At 44.0% G+C, this 25,779-nt stretch overlaps 1 protein-coding gene across 2 annotated transcripts in view; it reads right to left on the bottom strand.

The window, feature by feature from the left end:
- Nucleotides 1–25,779, bottom strand: part of XDH (xanthine dehydrogenase) — a 68,557-nt gene that overhangs the window by 24,054 nt on the left and 18,724 nt on the right. The window contains exons 8-19 of one of the 2 annotated variants that reach the window (XM_036873474.1): nucleotides 25,660–25,746; nucleotides 24,414–24,555; nucleotides 22,114–22,206; nucleotides 21,304–21,455; nucleotides 19,947–20,040; nucleotides 18,169–18,278; nucleotides 15,857–16,041; nucleotides 14,256–14,430; nucleotides 12,776–12,859; nucleotides 11,033–11,202; nucleotides 9,188–9,311; nucleotides 465–584 (exon numbers count right to left, since the gene is read on the bottom strand). In XM_036873474.1, coding sequence (XP_036729369.1) covers nucleotides 465–584; nucleotides 9,188–9,311; nucleotides 11,033–11,202; nucleotides 12,776–12,859; nucleotides 14,256–14,430; nucleotides 15,857–16,041; nucleotides 18,169–18,278; nucleotides 19,947–20,040; nucleotides 21,304–21,455; nucleotides 22,114–22,206; nucleotides 24,414–24,555; nucleotides 25,660–25,746 — 1,536 coding nt within the window. Of the gene's footprint in view, nucleotides 1–464; nucleotides 585–9,187; nucleotides 9,312–11,032; nucleotides 11,203–12,775; nucleotides 12,860–14,255; nucleotides 14,431–15,856; nucleotides 16,042–18,168; nucleotides 18,279–19,946; nucleotides 20,041–21,303; nucleotides 21,456–22,113; nucleotides 22,207–24,413; nucleotides 24,556–25,659; nucleotides 25,750–25,779 lie in introns of both variants that reach the window. The other variant, XM_036873473.1, reaches the window with a different exon arrangement.

Genomic DNA, 25,779 nt, shown 5'->3' with positions numbered 1-25,779 from the left:
AGCTTCAGTGACTTGGCTTTAAAGGACGGAAGGTGGATTTAAGGGATTGGAGAAGAGAAGCTCTTGGAATTATTACCTCTCTCTTCCCACATAAGTCACACAGCCATCTCTGTAAGTTTCTTATATAGACTTAAAGCTCAATTGTAGCCCAGGGTGTCCTATTTCTCTATTTCATTAGATATAGACATACAACCCTGGATCTTGAGGAACAGCAAAGAATCCCTCAAGGAACCAGCTGGAGCTGAAATTGGGAAGGAAGAACTCAGCTTGGCCATTTATGGACTGAGTCTAGGATCATGATGGGGAAGGATTCATAGGACCCCACAATCGCAGGCTGGAGGAGATTTAAAAACTTATCTGGTCAGATTCCACCTGCTGTTCGAATCTCCCCTAGAGGATCCTAATAAAGGTGCCTCCAGGGACAGGTAGCTCTCCCCTCTCCAGGCAGCCCATTCCCCAGTTACCTCAATCGTGATAATGGCTGGAAGATCCTCATAGGTGACTTTCACTCCATGGGCGGCTCTCTGTGCGTGTTCTGGGGTGTCGGCGACCACAGCACCAATGACGTGCCCAACACAAGTCACCTAGGAGCAGAGCCAGATGGTTAAAGAACATAACGTGCTCCTCATGAAGCAAATTATTTCTGATTGTTCAAAAAAGCAAAGGAAGTCCCGCACCCATAATTTTTTAAGGTACATTTAAGGAATGTCCTGGGGCCTCTTCATGTTCTTATCCTACTATTTGGGGTTACGTGCTTCTTCATAAGTGTTTAGAATCAGTAGAACTGGAATAGGACTTGGGGATAACTAGTATCTGATGGCAGCCTGTTGAGAAGCTGCCCAGGATAAAATGTGGTGATTGATTAGTGATGTCTGCCATGAGCAGCAGAATGGAAAGCACGGCACCATAAAGTATATCTGTCAGCTCAGATCTACCCCAACACCCTTGTTCTTCATATGAAGAGATGGATACCCAGATAGCAAGATCACAATTGCCTCATTACTAGACCATGACTAAATCTTAACCCCTGACTTCCAGTTTTATTTTCTTTCTACCACTCTACTCTCGTTTATCTTCTGTTTCTCAGATTTATACCAAAAGTTTCTCAAAGGCAGCAATCATGTGTTATATTTCACCTAGATGTCCCAAAGTGGTCATTCCCCAATACTGGTTCTTAAACATTATGGCCTATAAACCAGTTTTTTTGGTTGTTAGATTTATAAAATAATTAATGGTTATTGTTTTCTTTTCATTTAATAAATTCAGTTCCTATAGAAACTTTATGGATCTCCTTCAGGGATAATTTTTTTCCAACATCCCTCCAAAAATAAACAAAAAAATTGTCCAACTCATCACTTTGGAATATGAGATTTCTGACAATAGGAACCAATACTTAACATGTCTGTCTCTGATAATTACCTCTTCAGAACCCAATTAAGCTCTTGACTTAATTGGTTAGCCTAGTGGTTGTTGAACCTGGCTGATTCTCACTAACCATAATGCTAGTTATGGTCTTAGAGGCTCTTGAAGTTTGTAAAGCAATTTGTCTTCTATCAAATGCTCTCCTTTTGGAGTCCTTGTGTCTCAGGGTTATAGTTTTTCATTCTCTCCTTCACTTTTACCTTAATAATAAGTTGAATTTGTCCTTCAGCAACACCTATCAACCTCCAATTTGCAACATTTGATCTGTACTGAAATTATAAAATGACTGACAACTGTCCTATGAGTATATAGGTTTTTGTAGCAGCTGCCTTGAATGTTTGGAATTTTTTTTTTTTGGCAGAACTCCATATATGGTTGAAATCAATAGATAAAATTTCATGTAAGTGAATTATCAATACACATGGTGGTATTGTAATTGTAATTTCTATTCTGGTTGGTTTGTTTAATGTATTTTTATTTTCTTTTAATAAAGGAGCTTAATATTGTACACTTAAGAACCTGATTGTTGATAGGATTAACCAAGATGGCGGAGTAGAAGGACGTGCTCTCACTCCCTCTTGCGAGAGCACCAGAATCACCACTGGCTGCTGGACAATCATTGACAGGAAGACCCTGGACTTCACCAAGGAGGATACCCCGCGTCCAAGGACAGAGGAGAAGCCACAGTGAGACGGTAGGAGGGGCGCAATCAGAGTAAAATCAAATCCCATAACTGCTGGGTGGGTGACTCACAGACTGGCGAACACTTATACCACAGAATTCCACCCACTGGAGTGAAGGTTCTGAGCCCCACGTCAGGCTTCCCAACCTGGGGGTCCGGCAACGGGAGGAGGAATTCCTAGAGAATCAGACTTTGAAGCCTAGTGGGAATTGATTGCAGGACTTTGACAGGACTGGGGGAAACAGAGACCCCACTCTTGGAGGGCACACACAAAGTAATGTGTGCATCGGGACCCAGGGGAAGGAGCAGTGACCCTGGGGGAGACTGAACCAGACCTACCTGCTGGTGTTGGGGGGTCTCCTGCAGAGGCGAGTAGTGGCTCTGTTTCACCGTGGGGATAAGGACACTGGCAGCAGAGGTTCTGGGAAGTTCTCCTTGGCGTGAGCCCTCCCAGAGTCTGCCATTAACCCCACCAAAGAGCACCGGTAGGCTCCAGTGTTGGGTTGCCTCAGGCAAAACAACCAACAGGGAGGGAACCCAGCCCCACCCATCAACAGTCAAGTGGATTAAGGTTTTACTGAGCTCTGACCGCCACAGCAACAGGGAGGGAACCCAGCCCCACCCATCAACAGTCAAGTGGATTAAGGTTTTACTGAGCTCTGACCGCCACAGCAACAGTCAGCTCTACCCACCACCAGAGCCTCCCATCAAGCCTCTTAGATAGCCTCAACCACCAGAGGGCAGACAACAGAAGCAAGAAAAACTACGATCCTGCAGCCTGTGGACCAAAAACCACAGTTACAGAAAGATAGAGAAGATGAAAAGGCAGAGGGCTATGTACCAGATGAAGGAACAAGAAAAAACCCCAGAAAAACAACTAAATGAAGTGGAGATAGGCAACCTTCCAGAAAAGAATTCAGAATAATGATAGTGAAGATGATCCAGGACCTCGGAATAAGAATGGAGGCAAAGATTGAGAAGATGCAAGAAATGATTAACAAAGACCTAGAAGAATTAAAGAACAAACAAACAGAGATCACCAATACAATAACTGAAATGAAAACTACACTAGAAGGAATCAATAGCAGAATAACTGAGGCAGAAGAACGGATAAGTGACCTGGAAGACAGAATGGTGGAATTCACTGCTGCAGAACAGACTAAAGAAAAAAGAATGAAAAGAAATGAAGACAGCCTAAGAGACCTCTGGGACAACATTAAACGCATCAACATTCGCATTATAGGGGTCCCAGAAGGAGAAGAGAGAGAGAAAGGACCAGAGAAAATATTTGAAGAGATTATAGTCGAAAACTTCCCTAATATGGGAAAGGAAATAGCCACCCAAGTCCAGGAAGCGCAGAGAGTCCCATACAGAATAAACCCAAGGAGAAACACGCCGAGACACATAGTAATCAAAGTGGCAAAAATTAAAGACAAAGAAAAATTATTGAAAGCAGCAAGGGAAAAACGACAAATAACATACAAGGGAACTCCCATAAGGTTAACAGCTGATTTCTCAGCAGAAACTCTGCAAGCCAGAAGGGAGTGGCATGATATACTTAAAGTGATGAAAGGGAAGAACCTACAACCAAGATTACTCTACCCGGCAAGGATCTCATTTAGATTGATGGAGAAATCAAAAGCTTTGCAGACAAGCAAAAGCTAAGAGAATTCAGCACCACCAAACCAGCTCTACAACAAATGCTAAAGGAACTTCTCTAAGTGGGAAACACAAGAGAAGGAAAGGACCTACAAAAACAAACCCAAATCAATTAAGAAAATGGTCATAGGAACATACATATCGATAATTACCTTAAACGTGAATGGATTAAATGCCCCAACCAAAAGACATAGACTGGCTGAATGGATACAAAAACAAGACCCATATATATGCTGTCTACAAGAGACCCACTTTAGACCTAGGGACACATACAGACTGAAAGTGAGGGGATGGAAAAAGATATTCCATGCAAATGGAAATCAAAAGAAAGCTGGAGTAGCTATACTCATATCAGATAAAATAGACTTTAAAATAAAGACTGTTACAAGAGACAAGGAAGGACACTACATAATGATCCAGGGATCAATCCAAGAAGAAGATATAACAATTATAAATATATATGCACCCAACATAGGAGCACCTCAATACATAAGGCAACTGCTAACAGCTATAAAAGAGGAAATCGACAGTAACACAATAATAGTGGGGGACTTTAACACCTCACTTACACCAATGGACAGATCATCCAAAATGAAAATAAATAAGGAAACAGAAGCTTTAAATGACACAATAGACCAGATAGATTTAATTGATATATATAGGACATTCCATCCAAAAACAGCAGATTACACGTTCTTCTCAAGTGCGCACGGAACATTCTCCAGGATAGATCACATCTTGGGTCACAAATCAAGCCTCAGTAAATTTAAGAAAATTGAAATCATATCAAGCATCTTTTCTGACCACAACGCTATGAGATTAGAAATGAATTACAGGGAAAAAAACGTAAAAAGGACAAACACATGGAGGCTAAACAATACGTTACTAAATAACCAAGAGATCACTGAAGAAATCAAAGAGGAAATCAAAAAATACCTAGAGACAAATGACAATGAAAACACGATGACCCAAAACCTATGGGATGCAGCAAAAGCGGTTCTAAGAGGGAAGTTTATAGCTATACAAGCCTACCTAAAGAAACAAGAAAAATCTCAAGTAAACAATCTAACCTTACACCTAAAGAAACTAGAGAAAGAAGAACAAACAAAACCCAAAGTTAGCAGAAGGAAAGAAATCATAAAGATCAGAGCAGAAATAAATGAAATAGAAACAAAGAAAACAATAGCAAAGATCAATAAAACTAAAAGTTGGTTCTTTGAGAAGATAAACAAAATTGATAAGCCATTAGCCAGACTCATCAAGAAAAAGAGGGAGAGGACTCAAATCAATAAAATCAGAAATGAAAAAGGAGAAGTTACAACAGACACCGCAGAAATACAAAGCATCCTAAGAGACTACTACAAGCAACTTTATGCCAATAAAATGGACAACCTGGAAGAAATGGACAAATTCTTAGAAAGGTATAACCTTCCAAGACTGAATCAGGAAGAAACAGAAAATATGAACAGACCAATCACAAGTAATGAAATTGAAACTGTGATTAAAAATCTTCCAACAAACAAAAGTCCAGGACCAGATGGCTTCACAGGTGAATTCTATCAAACATTTAGAGAAGAGCTAACACCCATCCTTCTCAAACTCTTCCAAAAAATTGCAGAGGAAGGAACACTCCCAAACTCATTCTATGAGGCCACCATCACCCTGATACCAAAACCAGACAAAGACACTACAAAAAAAGAAAATTACAGACCAATATCACTGATGAATATAGATGCAAAAATCCTCAACAAAATACTAGCAAACAGAATCCAGCAACACATTAAAAGGATCATACACCACGATCAAGTGGGATTTATCCCAGGGATGCAAGGATTCTTCAACATACGCAAATCAATCAATGTGATACACCATATTAACAAATTGAAGAATAAAAACCATATGATCATCTCAATAGATGCAGAAAAAGCTTTTGACAAAATTCAACACCCATTTCTGATAAAAACTCTCCAGAAAGTGGGCATAGAGGGAACCTACCTCAACATAATAAAGGCCATATATGACAAACCCACAGCAAACATCATTCTCAATGGTGAAAAACTGAAAGCATTTCCTCTAAGATCAGGAACGAGACAAGGATGTCCACTCTCACCACTATTATTCAACATAGTTCTGGAAGTCCTAGCCACGGCAATCAGAGAAGAAAAAGAAATAAAAGGAATACAAATTGGAAAAGAAGAAGTAAAACTGTCACTGTTTGCGGATGACATGATACTATACATAGAGAATCCTAAAACTGCCACCAGAAAACTGCTAGAGCTAATTAATGAATATGGTAAAGTTGCAGGATACAAAATTAATGCACAGAAATCTCTTGCATTCCTATACACTAATGATGAAAAATCTGAAAGAGAAATTATGGAAACACTCCCATTTACCATTGCAACAAAAAGAATAAAATACCTAGGAATAAACCTACCTAGGGAGACAAAAGACCTGTATGCAGAAAACTATAAGACACTGATGAAAGAAATTAAAGATGATACCAACAGATGGAGAGATATACCATGTTCTTGGATTGGAAGAATCAACATTGTGAAAATGAGTATACTACCCAAAGCAATCTACAGATTCAATGCAATCCCTATCAAATTACCAATGGCATTTTTTACGGAGCTAGAACAAATCATCTTAAAATTTGTATGGAGACACAAAAGACCCCGAATAGCCAAAGCAGTCTTGAGGGAAAAAAATGGAGCTGGAGGAATCAGACTCCCTGAATTCAGACTATACTACAAAGCTACAGTAATCAAGACAGTATGGTACTGGCACAAAAACAGAAACATAGATCAATGGAACAAGATAGAAAGCCCAGAGATTAACCCACGCACCTATGGTCAACTAATCTATGACAAAGGAGGCAAAGATATACAATGGAGAAAAGACAGTCTCTTCAATAAGTGGTGCTGGGAAAACTGGACAGCTACATGTAAAAGAATGAAATTAGAATACTCCCTAACACCATACACAAAAATAAACTCAAAATGGATTAGAGACCTAAATATAAGACTGGACACTATAAAACTCTTAGAGGAAAACATAGGAAGAACACTCTTTGACATAAATCACAGCAAGATCTTTTTTGATCCACCTCCTAGAGTAATGGAAATAAAAACAAAAATAAACAAATGGGATCTAATGAAACTTCAAAGCTTTTGCACAGCAAAGGAAACCATAAACAAGACGAAAAGACAACCCTCAGAATGGGAGAAAATATTTGCAAATGAATCAACGGACAAAGGATTAATCTCCAAAATATATAAACAGCTCATTCAGCTCAATATCAAAGAAACAAACACCCCAATCCAAAAATGGGCAGAAGACCTAAATAGACATTTCTCCAAAGAAGACATACAGATGGCCACGAAGCACATGAAAAGATGCTCAACATCACTAATTATTAGAGAAATGCAAATCAAAACTACAATGAGGTATCACCTCACTCCTGTTAGAATGGGCATCATCAGAAAATCTACAAACAACAAATGCTGGAGAGGGTGTGGAGAAAAGGGAACCCTCTTGCACTGTTGGTGGGAATGTAAATTGATACAGCCACTATGGAGAACAGTATGGAGGTTCCTTAAAAAACTAAAAATAGAATTACCATATGACCCAGCAATCCCACTACTGGGCATATACCCAGAGAAAACCGTAATTCAAAAAGACACATGCACCCGAATGTTCATTGCAGCACTATTTACAATAGCCAGGTCATGGAAGCAACCTAAATGCCCATCAACAGACGAATGGATAAAGAAGATGTGGTACATATATACAATGGAATATTACTCAGCCATAAAAAGGAACGAAATTGAGTCATTTGTTGAGACATGGATGGATCTAGAGACTGTCATACAGAGTGAAGTAAGTCAGAAAGAGAAAAACAAATATCGTATATTAATGCATGTATGCGGAACCTAGAAAAATGGTACAGATGAGTCAGTTTGCAGGGCAGAGTTGAGACACAAATGTAGAGAATGGTCATATGGACACCAAGGGGGGAAAACTGCGGTGAGGTGGGGATGGTGGTGTGCTGAATTGGGCAATTGGGATTGACATGTATACACTGATGTGTATAAAACTGATGCCTAATAAGAACCTGCAGTATAAAAAAAACAAACAAAACAACTAATACTAAACTTTCATTGGGTTATTTGTATGGAAATATGTTAATATAAATGTTTCAGACATTACATGAAATTTCTAAAAATCTTATATTTGTATTTGTATGGAAATATGTATGGAAATATGTTAATATAAATGTTTCAGACATTACATGAAATTTCTAAAAATCTTATATTTGTATTTGTATGGAAATATGTATGGAAATATGTTAATATAAATGTTTCAGACATTACATGAAATTTCTAAAAATCTTATATGTTCTGGTATAATGTTATAAGTAATAATCCTAGTTATTACTTTAAAATGTATATCTCAGAAATAACTAATTTTCTTGTCAATTGCATTATTATGAACTTTCATCAAATCTTTAACCGTGGTCATTTTTAAGTCTTTTGTCATTTACAGACAGTTCTGGGTGTACTCTGATGATTTTGCAAATATGTTCCTATAAAAGGGTTTCATCTTCAAGAAATTCATGGAAAAGACTCTGACAAGTACAGGTTTCTGGTAACTGACTGTACTGCTGAACTGAATGAATAAGCATTTTCAGAACTCTAATGAAAAACTGATGAACTCATAAAAGTGCTAACAAAAGATCAAGATGAAAAAAAAAATTAATTACATGGGACTGAGTGAACTGATGAGGATGAGTATAATTTTTGTGACTTTCTGTCTGAATTAAAAAAAAAAAAAAAATCCCACAAGGACTCAGAGGCAAAGAATATACAAATCAATTTTCACTGCAAAGTAAAGGAGCTGTTACAGTGGAGGATTACTGGACTGAATGTCAATATTATGACATAGTATGAGTGTGTTTCATGTTTGGTAATTGCAATCATTGTTGCTTTTGTTGTGGTCATCCATGTACAATGCTTGGTGTCAGTCTATTTATGTCTTGTAAAAATAAAATACAGTGTGTGTGTGTGTGAATAAAAAAAAAAAAAAAAAAAAAAAAAACCTGATTGTTAGTTAAAATACAGTCACCAGCCTTTTTTTAATGCCACTTTGGCATGGAGTCATCCTACTATGTCTTATACTATGTACAAGCTGCAGCCATCAATTAAATAAATAAATAAACATTAAGTTAAAAGTAAAAGTGCTACCAGGCATATTCTATCCCTTTACTGATTGTCCTGGATACTGGCTAATTGGATGATGGCCGTGATATGTGCAAATGTATACTCTTTTCAAGATCAGGGATTTGGAGGAAAAAACACAAATTAAAACTTAAATACTCATTCCACTAACTTCATATTTTTTTTAAAAAAATCCAAGACGTACCTCATCCTTTGCAAAGACTGTCTCATCATTAAAAAGTCCAGTTTCATTACTCCCAGGAATATCATCAGCGGAGAGAAAGCAAACAAACCCTGGCACCTTCTGAGCTTCTGAAATATCAATGGACCTGCAAGAAGGAGGAGGAATGTGAGGAGCCAGGGAGGAAAACTGAAGCGGAAGACCTGTCACCTGACACAATGATGAACTATGCTGTTCTTCTACCTGTGTATCAATAATTTTTTCCCAAAAGGTTGTATAATAGAGAAAATTTCTAAAATATCTTCAGCTATATTTTTATATCTTATAAATCTTGCTCCTTGTAGTTCCCCATCCAATCCCATCCATCCCTCCATAGGGAGAACAGATACTATCATCTAGAACAGGGATCTATACTCTCAAAGGGTCTATTGATAGAATTCAGGGATCCATGAACTTAAATGGGAAAAAAAAAAAAGACCCATTACCCAATTGGATAACCTTGTCTTCTTCTTTTTTTTTTAAATATATATATATATTTTTTAAATTAATTAATTAATTGATTAATTTATTTTTGGCTGTGTTGGGTCTTTGCTTCTGTGCGGGGGCTTTGTCTAGTTGCGGCAAGCAGGGGTCATTCTTCATCGCAATGCGCGGGCCTCTCACTATCGCGGCCTCCCTTGTTGCGGAGCACAGGCTCCAGATGCGCAGGCTCAGTAGTTGTGGCGCACGGGCTTAGTTGCTCCGCGGCATGTGGGATCTTCCCAGACCAGGGCTCGAACCCGTGTCCCCTGCATTGGCAGGCAGATCCTCAACCACTGCGCCACCAGGGAAGCCCTAACCTTGTCTTCTGTTTGACAGTTTTTCCTCCACCCTAACGCTTCCCTTTTCTACCTTCTATCCTATCCTATCCTATTTTGCAAATGCTGATTAAATGCTTACCACATGGAGGCCACCGTGCTGAGTGCTGTGAGAGGTATAAGATGAATAGGACATGTTTGTCCCCATGGACCTTGTACAATGCCCTATTTTGGTCTCCAAGTATAAGAGAACCGAAAAGCATTTACTCTGGAGAGCTCCAACACCCACATCACAGCTAATACCTATCCAGATTCAGCACATTAGGGCCCTTGCTGTACCACTCAGTTTCCTCATCTGGAACATGGGGATAATAATATGACCTGCCTATAGGGTTGTGGTGGGGAAGAGATAAGGCCACGTGTGTAAAATGCTTTAAACCAGGCTGCAGCAAATACTGTGTGATGTGAGTGTTTTTATCATCATCATCATCATCATCGAGGTAGCAATTCTTGCCATTTGGGCTCTCAAAGTTCAACAAATGGCCACAAGTGACTATTCTCTGCTGGGTCCTTTGTGGACACTATCACTGATCCTCACAAAAGTACCCTATGGAGAAAATGAGAGCTTAAGCACACAAGCCAAGGTCAAGTTGCTAAGCACTGGAATAGGAAGTCAATGCCAGGCACGCTGAAGCCTCCTTCTTCCCTTTGGTGCTGACTCAAGTTCTCCTGAAGACTTACACTGAAGTTTAGCCCAATATCCACAGTGCAGATCTAAGAAAGGCCTTTCAGCAGCTCCTCATTGCTTTTCCGGCCAAGTGTAACGTCCCTGTTCAACACCCCAAGGCTTTCCTGATCTGGCCCCTGCCTATCTCTCCAATGTCATCCCCCCACCCTCCCAGCACCCCTGAGCCCCTCACATCTCCTGCTCCTCTCCAGCCTGGTTTTAACAAGAGTTCCCATGTTCCTCTCTGGACCAGGAGGCCCTGGAGGAGGCTTGTCGTCGTGGCATCTCCAGGGCCTGGCAGGTGCTCCCAGCACCCCCCTTCCCAAGTGTTTTTACTGCACGCACTTGATCTTGGCGTGGGCCCGGGTGCTGATGACCAGCCGGAGGAACAGCTCATTCTCGTAGCGAGGGATGTCATCACAGTACACAGCCTCCCCAGAGGCCTGCAGGGCCGCGGCCAGGTGGGGCAGGGGCCGGCCCACCATGTCCTCCTCAGACTGACCCTTGGGCACCTCCTGGAACAACATGGCCACCAATCAGGCTGAGCTGCAGAGGACACAGTTCCCCTAGAGGCCCCAGGGAGCCATGGAGAGCTTCAGGCCAAAGCAAATGTGAGGAGTGAGAATGGAGGAGGCAGGCGGGGAACAGGGTGAAAGAGACAGAAGGCAGGTAAGAAGGCATTGAGAAGAGTGGTCACAGTATCACTATACAGTCATCCATGGGCATCCGCCCAGGACCCCCCATGGATACCCAAATCTGCAGATGCTCAAGTCCCTTATATAAAATGGGGCAGTAGAGTTGGCCCTCTGTATCCATGGGTTCCACATCCACAGATGAGGGCTGACTGTATGCAGGAGCAAACAAAACAAGGAAACCAAATGTTTTTGAGGGTTGGGTAAATAAACTATGCTATGCTCACAGGATGGAATAACATACAACTGTTAAAAGACAGTTTTGAAGAATTTTAATTAGAAGGAAAGAATGCTCATGCTAAGTGTAAAAGCAGGGCATACAACATTGTGTGTGTGTGTAATGACTCAAAATTCTGTGGAAAAATGTTATAAATATAGTACAAATATGTCCATATATGCATAGGAAAAAATGGAAAGAAGTATACAAACATATAATAATGATTTTCTCTTGGAGGTGAGATTTGGGGTGATTTTTATTTTCTTATGTTTTTCTATATTTTCCAAAATGTTCTAAAATGTATTCAGTTTATAATAAAACTCTGTTTTGTGTGTTTTTTCAAAGTAATAATAATGATGGCTAGTATTTATTGAGAGTTTACTATATACCAGGAACTACCTAAGCTATTCACTTTTATTAACCCATTGAATCCTCAAAACCATACTGTGAAACAGGGGCCCTCATTAGCCACATTTGCAGCTGGGCATAATTAACTTGCCCAAGAGGCACAGAGAGAAAGTAACTTGTCCAAGGTTACACAGTTATGTGATGGCAGAGTTTGGATTCAAGTGCTGGCAGTCAGGCCCAGAGTTCATGCTTTGGACCATTACACTCTAGAGAAGGGGTCTACAAATCATTGACAATGGGCCAAATCTGGCCCACTCCCTGTTTTTACAAATAAAGTTTTATTGGTGCATAGCCACACGCATTCATTTGTGTATTGCATCTTGCTCCTTTTGTGCTGCAATGATGGAGTTGAGGAATTGTGGCCCACAAAAATCCAAAACATTTACCCTTTAACTAATACCTCTCAAAAAATTACTGTTGATAGAAATTGGGTTTTTTAAATTTTGTTTAGTTTACATGCTCAAGAGAACTCCTAGCTTTGCACATTAGCCCTACACAGGAACTAGAAAAAAACAAAATGGGGAAAAAAAGCTTTTTAAGGAGCAGGTGAAGATGAGAGGAATCCCAAGAGAGAAATTTAGGTGAGCAAGGGGGTAAATGGCTTCATTCATATTAATATAATTCCCATTTCCTTCACTAGACATTTATGCACAACGGTAAGGACCTTTAAGCACCCACATACAAGGTGAGTCGGTCATTCACCAATGGTCAGCATCATCTAAGTTGTCCTGCAAGGGCCACTGATATTAGCTACATACCGTCTGTACTCACTTGGAAGAGCTGGATGTTGGCTGGAGGGTCTTTGTGAAAGAGTAAGGTGGCGCTGGAATAGGTGGGGTCCAGTTTACCACATTTCTGTGGAGACAAGATAACAGAGGTGATCATGACTATTTCCATCATTGGTCCCATCCTTGGTTGTTCCCAAGTGGTAAAAGTAACAACTTTCTCATCTCCTCATTTACACTCCTGGTACTGGCTGTATCTATCTCAACATCCGAACGTGGGCTCTGACAGCTTCTCTTCCCCCACCCCTGCACCCTACTTCCTCTGACACACCAAACCAAAGTTTCCCTCCTTCCTGCATTTATGCATGTTGCTTTCTCTGTTGGGAATATCCTTCTCCCTCAGTCTTCCTGGAAAAGTCATCCTTTTTCTCCTCAATTCTGTGGGAAATATTTAGTGGTAGGGGAAATTCTCATAGTATCTTCTCAACGAGATTAAGGGGAACGTGAAGTTCTGTATGCAGCATGACACCAAATCTATTTAGAAAATGATATATCCAGATCAAAAGATAGGAAGATGATAGATATTTAGATAGACAGATGGAAGGACAGATAGAAAGAGAGAGAGAGATGGAGCAGACAAATAGGATGACAGACAGATGGACAGATAAACATAGGAAAAAGATGAGAGAAATAAGGAAAAATATTAGCAGTGGCTTTATCTAAGATCTGAGAGTAATTTTAATTTTTTCTTTATACATTTCTGAATTTCTCAAGTTTTCCACAAATTTCTTACTTACATAATCAGAAAAAATTAAGTATTACAAATGTTTATAAAAAGGGATCTCACTCCACTGCACCCACAGCTGTGAAGCCTTCTCTCCTTTGTGCCCCACCCCCCATTCCATCTCGTCAGTTGTCACACCAGGCTGACCTTTATTGATCCCGTTCTCTCCCACACTAGGCTCCCCCCTGCCACCCCTAGTGCACACAGTAGAATCTTATGATGTAATAGGTGCAAAATAAATACTTGCTGGCAAACCCATCTCAGGAGCTGGACTCTACCTCAACTAGCATCCTCTCCTGGATGCACATCTCCCCTGGCTGTAGCAGCCCCACCTCACGTTCTCATCACATCACATTCCCATTCTAACTACTCAACCACAGTTGTATCAGCTACACTGCTGGAAGGATCATCTGGTGTACCCGCCCCCCAGATTTTATAGCTAAGACATAGAAACAGTGGTGACCTACTCAAGTTCTCACCTGAGGTAATGACACAGCCAGGACAAGAACCCACACCCCCGACTCCCAGCCCAGTGCTCTGCCTCTCAGCCACCCAGTTGGCTCCCATCTCCATGTGGCTCTTTAGGCTGTGTCCCTGGTCCCTGCTCCTCTGTCCTTAGACATCCAGAGGAGAGGAACGTTTACCACCTGGTCCACGGCACTCTCCTATCCCGGCCAACTTCCCAGATCCCTAAACACAAGTGCTGCAGGAAGTCTTTGCCTTGCCCAGGCCCCACACTCACATCTTCTGAGTCCTCTTTGCCCAGCTTCTGCAACACTGTCAGGTAGAACTTGAAGAAGAAGCTGAGGGTGAGGGTGCGCCGGAACTCAATCATGCCACCTGGGGCATCTGGGGACAAGGGCAACTCCTCCACCAGGCCTGCACACACGTCCTGCAGCAGCTCCTCATTCCAGAACCTGACAGAGAGCAGGCTGTGGGAGAGCGCTCCCACCCAGCTCTCAGAATCCACTGTGTGAGTGGTTTGCACAGGGCCTTAGAGTCATGAACCTCAGCTCAAAATGTGGCTCAGACACTTATAGTTAAGTGACTTTAGGCAAGTCACTTAACCTCCTTGAGCCTCAGTTTTCTCTTCTTTAAAAATAGATACAATTTTTTAAAGACCACAAAAATAATAATAGGTAAATCTATTGAGTTCCTATAATGTACTAGATAATGTCCCAAGTGCTTTATATGAAACGTCGTTTTTAATTTAAATTAAAAGGTATAGTCGGGAAAATTTTTATACTCATTTTACCAATGAGAAAACTGAGACATGGAAAAATTAAGTAACTTGACTTATATTACCCATCTGTTAAGTATTGGAGCCAGGAATTGGAACCAAGGAAGCAAACTCCAAAGTTAAGCTTTATCTATCCATATGGTTATTGTAAGGATTACATTGGACAGTGCCAGCAAAGTGCTTGGTAGAACTGCTGCCATATAGTAGCCATAGTAATAGTAGTTGCTATAATAATAGTGTAGCAGCAGTAACAGTAATAGTAGCAATAGCAATAGTAGCAGCAGCAATACTAGTAGCAGTAATACTAACAATGACAGAAGCAGTAATAGTAGTAGTAGTGTAAGCAATAGTAATAGTAGAAGCAGAAGTAATAATAGAAATAGGAGAAGAACCAGTAGTAATAGCAATAGCACCAGTAATACTACTGGTAGTAGAAGTAGCAGCAGCAGCAGTAGTGATACTATTAGTAGTAATAGTGGCGGCAGCAATGCTAGTTGCAATAGTAATAGTTGTAGTAGCAGTAACAGTAGTAGTAATAGCAATAATAATAGCATTAATAGTAGCATCTTTAAAAGTAGCAGCAGCAGTAACACCAGTAGTAGTAATACTAGGAGTAACAGCAATAATAGTATATTAGTAGTAGAAGAGACAGCAGTAGTAGTAGCAGCTATAATAGTGGCAGTAGCCACAATAGTAATATTAGTCATAGTAGTGATAGCAATAGGAATAACAGTAATGGTAGTAGTAGAACAGTAGTAATAATAGTAGCAGAAATAACATGAGTAGCACTAGCTGTAGCAATTGGAGTAGTAGAAGCAGCAGCAGTAGTAGCAATAGTAACGGTAGTTGTAGCTGCGGCAATAAGTAGTAATAGTATTAGTAAAGCAGCAGTAGTAGCAATGCTAATAGTAGTACAGCAGCAGCAACACTATTAACAGTAATACCACTAGTGGCAGCAGTAATCACAGTAGTAGTAGTAGAAGCAGCTACAGTAGTAACAGTAGTAGCAGCAATGGTAATACTGCTGGTAGTCATAGTAGTAGCAGCAGCAGTGATAATATTAGTAGCAGCAGGAGCAATTTTATTTTGTTGTTAGCTCTTACTTCGATAGCTGTTTCTGTGTGGTCTTGAGGGCTGAGATGGTTCTGTCCGCCATTCCACCATAGCAAAGGGCCAGCTCCTTTACCTGCGTGGTTCCTGGCTGGAGCAGGACTCTCATGCCACAGGTCACCTTGGCTATGTCATCTTCTCTCCGGGAGGCCTGCTTGAATGCTGAGAAAAACTCACCCTAAAAATAACGGAAAAATACCTGTTTCCTACCTTGTTTTGCAAGGACTGCAAATGGTGAGCCTGAAGCAGGGATACAAGATGGGGTGAGGTGGTAAGACCATCACAGAGCAGCCAAGAGCTGGTGGTAGAGGTCAAAGATCGGGACATAACTACCACCTTTTCAGGAGAAGTTCCAGATAATGTTCCTGGAAGCTGCGACAGGGCCAGGATTTCTGCCTATCAGTCTGGAAAATGGGAAATCAGGGACACAGGAGAACTGGGTGCTCTCAACCAAAGAGCAGGAGGAGGCAAGGTGCTTCCACGAAGGCTCCTGAGAGAGTGGCTCAGCCCCACCACGGCTTCCCCATCCTGGTGCCCAGTATCATGTCCACCCGGCCTCCCCAGAGCTGTTCTGAAGGCTCCACTGGCCTGACCACCTCTCAAGCAGGTACAGTGCGATGCCAAAGGGTGTTTGAAACCCAGCATCAGATGGAGGTGTTTGTGGCTTCTGCAGATGCTCTCCCTGACTTGTGTCTCCTACCAGTCTACTGGCTATGGTTAGAAATCTTGTTTCCTGAAAGAAAGACTCACTATGAAACAGTAGCTGCCTTTGTGCTTTGAACATACATCTCCCCCAGATCCAAGCCAATCTCTGTCATTGGCGATAGGAGGAGAGCGTGAGTTACTTTCCAGGTAAGAACCATCTGTTTCAGGTTCTGCTCGAGGTCTGAGCTCACCCTGGCACCACAAGTTCTGATGAATGTCAAAGGTGGGAGGTTTTAGGAAAGGTTTATTGGAGAAACAAGGAGCCCCACTGTTCAGGTTCAAAATGGCCCCAGACTTTTGTTGAAGAAGCCACGGAGACCCCTCCTAATGAGAAAGCTTGTCTAGATCTCTGATGTCTAACATGGCCCTGGGGCCATGAGCCCAGAGCTTGAGCTCGGTTCTGGAACAGGTTCCAGCCACTCACTTCCAGGACTGTGCTCGCCCACGGCAACATTTTTCCCGGGGTTCATGCAGTGTCAGCATCAGGTCATCAGCTGTTCTTTCTTGAGAAAGACCTAATTCTGGGTATTAAAACCTCTTTTCATTTATAAAATGTTTTTTGTTAATGTCCCTACCTGGCAATATAAAAACTGGGCAGTGCTACGCCTGTTTCCTCTTCCTTTCCCCACCTCATAATTAAAAAAAAAAAAAAAATCTACTGATCTGTGAAATACAAAAACTCTGGGAATCCCTGTTCAAAATGGTCTATAAGGACAAGCTGGAAAATCATTAAGAAACCACTACTAGGGATATAACTGCTTTAATTTAATTAGTATTTTCATTAAGGAGGTCAAAATCAGCAAGATGCCTTGTTAACACTCGCTAAAGCACAAGCTCTGGTAAACCCTTAATACTCTCCTTTACAGCTGGTTCCTGGCTCTCACAGATCACTTTTCTAAAAGGCCCACTGAGGAATGTATAGGACAAAACCACACCAGCTCAAGACACCACAGGCCCCAAGGAACAAGAGCAAGGCAGCCAGAGGAACCCAGACCTGCCCCAACAAGCCAGAAAACCGTCTCGTGAAGCAGAAATCCATCCAAGACAACACAGGGCAAGGTCAGTGAAAAAGCACCTTGTCAAGCCCAAGGTCAGCATGTGAGGACCTGACTCACAGGTAGCTTCTCTACCCAGCACGCAAACTCCACACTTCATCACACGAAAACTGGGGCAGGGATACTCCACAACTAGATGTGTTCTTGGAATTATGTCGCTAGCACTAGCTGGTGATCTCCACCAGCTCCTGGATATCTGCCAGGAACCTTATGAATTCCTTCTTTTCAGTCTTCGCAATAACCCACACAGTCAGTAATATGGGCCCATTTTACAGATGAGGAAATTGGGGCTCAGAAAGATGAATGACTCACTCAGGATCACACATCTCCTGTCTGGTTTCATTGACTATGCCCTGTGCCCCCTACCCTGAAACTCCTCATTGTCCAGAGGGTAATACGGTTGGTCAAAGGCAAGGTTCAGAGCCAAGAACATCAATGTTAAAGTGAAGATATGCTAAGTTTGGTTCCCGAGGCAGGCTCTGGTCTCCCTGTCTGGAGCCTGGCAGGAGTAGGGGTGATTCAGGATGTTTCTGACAGCATCTCACCTCCCTGCTGTAGGGGATCTCAATGGAGAGCAGTATCTCCTCTGGACCTAGCAGGGTCTTTCTGTAGCCAGGGAAGAAGGTGTGATCCATCGGAACTGTTCTTCTGGTGCCTGTACAGAGGCAAGATAGAGAGGGACCAATGTGAGGAAAGCATAGGACAGACCACCAGTGGAATTCTCCATCCTGGTCTCTGATGCCCACAGTCAGAGGCAGTGGCTGGCACAACGGGGGCCAAGGTGCTCCGTTTGAAATCCTTAAGCACTGGTGTGCTGGTGACTGTTTAACAACCAGTTCTTTGAGAAAAAGCCCTGATTCAAAGTATTTGCTAGTTTTTGTGGTATAAATACTCCTACCACGGCCAATGTAAAGCTAAAAGAGCAACATCGCTCAGTGTGATGTTGGAAGGCGGGTAGCAAAGAGTTGACACAGCAGACCTGCCCTCCTCTGAAAGTCCTGCTTACAAGGTTGGCCACTAGCTATCCTGTGGGACCTTGGATTTCAGGAGAGTTCCCACCATGCCCTGATAAGAACGGCTCACTGGGCCTGAAATGTTTGTACACATCATATGGTTTATGCTGAACACCTGACTTTCCTTCTGGGAGTCTGGACTTCTGGTATGTGCCAGGCAGGGTTACATGACCAGCCCCCAGTAAAAGCCCTGGGTGCTGAGTCTCTAACAAGCGTCCCTGGTAGACTACCCTTCACATGTGTTGTCACAGCTCAACTTATTACTGGGGAGATTGAGTATGTCCTGTGTGACTCCCCTGGGAGGAGGCCCTGGAAGCTTGTGCCTGGTTTCCTCTGCCCCATGCATCTTTCCCCTTTGCTGATTTTGCTTTCTACCCTCCTGCTGTAATAAGTCATAGCCATGAGTAAGACTCTATGCTGGGTCCTGTGAGTCTTCCTTGACCTCCTAAGAGTCATCAAACCTAGAGGTGGTCTTGGGGACCCTCCAATGAGGAAAGATGGACAGGAGTACACCATTATGTAGCATTTCCACTCTACAAATATAATAAATGGAAATAACCTCAAGGGCATAGACAACTGTAAAATGAAATAAAATAATTAGGAAGTGGTGAATTTTAAGTACTTATTGCCTTTGGTTTTTTTTTTAACATCTTTATTGGAGTATAATTACTTTACAATGGTATGTTAGTTTCTGCTTTATAACAAAGTGAAATCAGCTATACATATACATATATCTCCATATCTCCTCCCTCTTGCATCTCCCTCCCACCCTCCCTATCCCACTAGGGATATATGTATATGCATAGCTTTGTGACTAGGTGGTCACAAAGCACCGAGCTGATCTCCCTGTGCTATGCGGCTGCTTCCCACTAGCTACCTATTTTACATTTGATAGTGTATATAAGTCCATTACCTTTGTTTATTATACTTTATTAATACTTTGTTCATATACCTTATTTCATTGTAAGGTTACATAGTTTAAGTTTTAATCGCTGCCATGTTTAACAAATGCTCAGACTCTCTGAAAACCCAGCCATCAGCTGTGGTGAGCAGTGTACTCTGGCCCCAGCACACACCGCTAAGTAAGGCATCTGGTTGACAGGTCCTGTTGTGAATTCTTAATAAAGTGATGGTCCAGCTCTCCTGGCCCCCAACCTGGGTACATCTCCCTTTGCAGTTGCCAGGGATCCAAACTTTAGGAAAGCTGCATCATTGAACTTTGGGCCCTGCTTCTCCAGAAAGTGACCTATCTTGTGAGACTCCACCCCATCCCCAGCCCTCTTTCCTGACCACTGAGTGAGGCAGCTCACCTCTGGACACGATGGTCAGCTTGGTCCCACTGGCCATGAACACAGGGTTGAGGTCGGAGATGGGGCTGGCTGTGATGATGTTCCCTCCAATGCACTAGGACAAGCAGAGAGAGCACGTGAGAGAGCCCACCCCAGGGAAGCCCTGCTCACACAGCTGGCTCCCGAACACGCAGAAGGTGGGGGACACCTTCTGAACGGAGAGCCCTGAGGTTCTCCACCCCTGTGGAGACACAGGATCAGCACAGTAAGAGCTCGGGCATTCGGGCAACATGCAAGAGATTCCAATGCCTGGGGTTGGCGCTCAGCTCTGAAGTTTACCTGTTGGTAAACCGGGATCAGCCCCTTTAAATTGTTTGTTTGTTTGATCGATTTCACTCAAACTTTTTCTGAAAGGGTTGAGGTGGTTTATCACAGAGGCCATAGAGATTTAGTAAAAGAGAAATAAAAGATAAAGATCAAGGAAAATGAGGAGGAAGCCTTAAGGATGAACAGTGTGTTCTAACTGAGCTTCCTTGGCAAAGAATGTAAGGAGAATCAGACACAGGATTCCTATTATTAGAAAAGAGGAAGAAAACCAGTTGCTCCAGGAAAAAAAAAAAAAAAAAAATCCTTCCCAGAAGTAGATTGCATCTGAGCTTGGGAACTCAGTAGAGTTTTCTGGGTTTATGTCTCCTTAACTGTAATCAAAGGAGGCAGGTGCCTGGGGTAGGGTGATGAGAATGGGAGTAGGCTGTTTTGCTTTGTTTTTTGTTCTAATTTAAAACAACAACAGCAGTGGAATGGAAGGGCCAGCTTTTCTCCCAACTCCATCAACCACTGTGAGACTGAAATGGCGCCAGGTGTGAGAACGCCGTCTGCAAACCCAGAATTTGGGGGCTAGGCTGAAGACTTATTACAAACAGTCAACAGGTGGGCCTCTCCCTCCTCTCAGGGGGTCTACCTCTGGTTCTCTCCACAGCTCTGAAAGGCAGTCTCCCTTTCCTATTTCGGCTTGTCCCTAACTTATCTCTCATCTACCTGCTGGCAGCCTCGGCCAAGTCCAGGAAGAGGGGGGCAGGTGGCTCCAACCTCAGGGGTAAAGACTGAGTCACAGCGTGGGTGCTTCCAAGGGTGGCCCGCAGGCCACCTTCATCAGAAACACCTGTGGGGCTTGTTAAACCCTGACCCCTGGGCTCCACTCCAGACCCGCCATCAGACTCTCTGAGGGTGGGGCCCAGGAATCTGCATTTTCAACAAACACCCCAGGCAATTCTAAGCACTTAAGTTTGACACCCATTGGGTCTGCAGCAGAGTCCAGACTAGCCCCCCTCGCCTTGCAATGAAAACGTGCATCCTGGGCCCCTAAATAGGGACTCACCGCCACAGACTTGACCTGCTTCCCGGCAAACCAGCGCAGCTGCTGCAGGACGCCTCTGAACACCTCTGTTTTCTGGGTGGGAAGCTTAGCAACCGCATCGAGCAGGGTCTTTTCCACAGAGTTCAGGGAGCAAGCGGCTCCAAAGGAGATACCTGGGAACACACGCTCGGAATGACAGCGATCCCCGTCACAGCTCGGAAAGCACTTCCATACACAGCAACCCCCGTCACAGCTTGGAAAGCACTTCCATACACAGCAACCCCAGTCACAGCTTGGAAAGCACTTCCATACACAGCAGCCCCCGTCACAGCTCGGAAAGCACTTCCATACACAGCAACCCCAGTAAGGCTAAACCAGGACACACATCCTTATATGGATGAGGAAATTAAGGCTCAGAGAGGTCAAGTGACCTGCCCAATGCCACACAGCTAATAAAAGAGCCAGGACTCAACCCCAGGCCTCAACTCAATAAAATCAGATCTCTGAGGGTGAAGTCTTGGCATGTTTTTAAAAAAAGCACCCCAAAAATTCCCCCCACCTACCCCCTATTTCCATGAGCGATTCTAGCATGCAGCCAGGATAGAGAACAACTACGGAGAATCCCAAGCCCCTTGCCCGCTGGCACCCTACCATGGATGCTCCGTGGAGGAGGGCACTGAGGGTGCCCGCTTCCCCCATGCAGGGCGGCTCCCAAAAAAGCAGGTGGCAGCGGGAGCCAAAGAGGAGTCTTTCCTGGCACTCGCCATCCCCCCGCATGACCCACCTCCAGCATCCCAGCCCCTCTGTGGGCTCAGGCAAACTTCCCCTTACCCTCCAGTCCGTGCTCCACTGAATTCAGCTCAGGGATCCAGGCTGGGCAGATGATCACAGGAAACAGCTGATTCTTAAACTTCATCTCAATGCCTCAAGACAAACGAGAAGCCTCAAGTTATAGGTCTGTTGTTTATCACCAGGGCATTTTTTCCCACCACTGCACACAGGACGGAGGATATATTCACGATCATAACATGCTCCGTGGGTGTCTTGGGATGAGGGGGTGCAGTGGACAAGATGTGGGATTAAGTGCAGTTTCCGCACAATCAGCCTGAAAGCTATGTCTTTCTCTCCCTCTCAAAAAACCCCATCGGAATTCAAATAAGATGAACTTGAATTCGTGTGTGTGGTGTGTGTGTGCGTGTGTGCATATGTGCATGTGTGTTTAATCACAATATTAGAAAAAGGGCATGAAAATAAGTCAGGAATGCTTCTAAGCACTTTACATATTTTAACTCATCTAATCCTCACAATAACCCTATGAAACACTGTGATTTTCTCTGTTTATAGATGAAGAAACTGAGGCACAGGGAGGTTAAATTTCTTGCCCAAATTACACAGCTAAGAAAGGGCATATCTCAGTACCGGAGCAATTATTAGAATTGGGATGTAATAGTAATATGATATGAAAGTCTAACATTCAGACAAAACAGGAAAATTGACTGAGAGAGAAAACTTCAAGTTGGCCTCCCAGTTCCCAGTAGCTGTCTGAGTTCTTAAGGTGCACGGCTTGGTGGGACCGAATGTCTGTGTTCTGGATTCTGTCCTTCCGGTGAGTCAAGTAAGAAACCTCTGCGAACAGACCTGCTTCTGTTCCTCAGACCCAGTTAGCACAGCACCTCTCCCAGCCCCGCGCACAGGGCTGTAGATGGAAAAGGGTAAGAAGGAAATGTCTGTGCATCAACCCTCCCCCCCACTTTCCGGTGCTGTTGAGGGTCTCTGAAGGCAGGCGCAGGCTTTGAGGAGTCTGGCCTGTTTGAATATCAGCTCGTAGGACGAAGAATGCAGAGGGAGGCACTAAGTGGCTCGTTTTGACGAGGGGCTCTCTATGACCCACTTCCCCCGACATCGTGGTTGTAGGTGGTTACGCTGTGAGGACTGTGTGTGAGGGAGGCCGGGGTGGAGCTGGGCATGGTCTTAAGCAATTATTTCTAACTTGGAGCTTATCATATCTTTGTGAATGCCTTTCTCTCAGAATCTAACTGAACCCAGGACATTGTGTGACTCGTGGCGAGGAACATGTCATATACCCAAGGACCCCAAATATTCTTCCAGCCCCTCATTCTCCACCTTAACTCATGGGACCCTGGGCCCTTGGGTCATGGCTACACAGGCCAGCCATTGTGGTCATATCACCTGAGGCACGTCTCACAGGCCACCCTGCCATCCTGATGTGTCACATTACGGCAGCAGGGGACTCTGTACAGCACCTGTGCTCACAAGGGTGGCCCAGGTCAGCACTTCACCAGCACAGACCTGAGCCAGGCCCTCCTCTCTGTGGCTGAAGAACCAACCGGAACCCAGGGCTCTGGGGGTCCCTCCAGAGCCAGAGCCAGGAGTCCCCCACAAGCTGGACTTGGTTGCTTAAAAGCATGTCAAGTCCCCCCAAACCAGGGTTCCTCTGAGGCAGACCTCGTCTGTGCCACCATCCTCTCCTTGGATCCTCACTGGGCTTGGGTCCCAGCCAAGTGGAAACGGGCCAAGCCAGGTTTATAAATGGATGGAGACGAGCAGGGACCTGGGCAACTCTGCTCCTGTGTCTTCAAGCACCAAGCCCGAGAGCTGCACATCTGGTGTCTCCCTGACCTGTTCACGTACTGTGGGCCTCATGTCCCAGGTGGTGGCACCACACAGCAGGTGGCCACAGTCATGGGCAACCCAGCACAGTCACACGTGGACATCTCCTCTCCCTAGCCTTACCACATCACCCCCAGAAAAGGGAGGGCAAGAGAGTGACCTTTATGGAACCCCTAGTGTCCGTCAGGCACCGGCCCAGACATGTGAGCTACGTTGCTCCCTCCGCCTTTAGACTGGGAGACACTGAAGGGAAGGGGTCTGGTTCAGGTGATCTGGGTACCCCTGGCTCTCCCATAGTACCGCGCAGAGCCGGCTCTCTGTCAGTGTTTACGGAGAACAGTCAGCAAGGAGCTCGGTTAATACTCAGAACAACCCTTACAGGAGGTGTCATTACTCCACATATGAAATGGGGAAGTGAGGGCAGAAGAGGACACACAGAGGACACACAGCCACAGGGACTGAACTGGGCAGACTGGCCCAGGGCCACCCCGCGCCCTTACCAATCTCCGTGTTCCCCACCACCAGCTTGGCCTCGGGGTGCTGCGCTTTGAGGTCCAGCAGCTCCTTCAGGGCCGAGGCCTGGATCCAGGTCACACGCTCCCCTTCAAAACGCAGCTGCTTCTGCGGAATGTCTTTCAGCCTCTGGAAAATGAAGTTTTCTTACTGTGCTGCCTCTTCCTCCCCACTGCCATTCCCAGGGCCATTGCTTTAAGTTTGCAAGGGGATCAGCTCTTCTATGGATTTGTTTAATACTGAATTCAGACGGAAAATGCACGTCAGGGGAGAAGAGAGGGAGAACACCATGTATTGAGGCAGGAATTACGTTGCAGCTCTTTTATAGACATTATGTCACTTAGTCTTCAGAAGATCTCAGGGAAGGAGGCACTGTTAGTCTCATCTTTTACAGGTGAAGGAGGAACCTGACGATCAGGTTATGGGACCTGCTGAAGGTCACTGCCGCAAGGTGACTTGAACTGTCCCACACTGTCTCCAGGAGGTACGAGAGGGGTATCAGAAGGGAATGCAATGGAAGGTTGGCTCTAGAGCATGAGGGGTGATGCGGGGCTGAGAGAGAAAACCCCCAAATCAAACTGATGGTTTTTCAAGGTTTCACAATCCAGAGAAAGACATGCTGGCAGTCTGCTGCAAAGCCGTTCTTTCTGGCCTGTTGAATTCATACAGCATGAATTCATGAGCTCATGGTGAGCTTCATGAGCTCACCACCGCCTGAGAAATCTGCACTTGAGAAACGTTGAGAGTGGCTTGATTATTATTATTATTATTATTTTGGTCATGAATGTTGGAGTGAAGGAGCAGAATCATCAAGGTGAGAAAGTAGGCATGAGAGGTGTCCTTAAGACGTGGCTGCAGGCCATGGATTGTGTCCTTTGAACACAGCTCTCTTTGTTTGTTTGTTTCGTATATAAATGGACTGCTAACAGAAAGAAGAATGGATTGCTTGAGGGCTTATCCATGAGATTTAGCCAGGAGGTCACCAAATACTCCTGGAGCTCCTGTTACTGTACACAGTGTGCCAAAGGGATCCACTCCCTCAGAGTGACACGTGTGAGAAGGAGAGAAGTGTGGGTCCCTGTGGGAGTATGTGGCTCAGGGACTTGATGTTTGGGTGTCAGAGAAAGGAAGGGAAATTCAGGCTGAAACCTACAGGACCAGGAGGACACAAAGGTCCCAGTGGGTACGAGTGGGACCCAACAGGTCTCCAGGGGCTCATGGGGCATCACCTACCAGCAACTCTGGGGGGAAGATGGGTTCCTGCGTGGGATCCAGGGGCGTGAACTCCTCTGGGTTGAATAAAGATGGCGAGAGAGTGACCTGCTGGAAAAGGGGACAGATGAGTGATACACT

This window comes from Balaenoptera musculus, chromosome 13 (genome assembly GCF_009873245.2).
Source record: "Balaenoptera musculus isolate JJ_BM4_2016_0621 chromosome 13, mBalMus1.pri.v3, whole genome shotgun sequence".
NCBI classification, from domain to species: domain Eukaryota; kingdom Metazoa; phylum Chordata; class Mammalia; order Artiodactyla; family Balaenopteridae; genus Balaenoptera; species Balaenoptera musculus.
The sequence above is the reverse complement of the archived record's forward strand: the minus strand, read 5'-3'. Positions and strand labels throughout refer to the sequence as shown.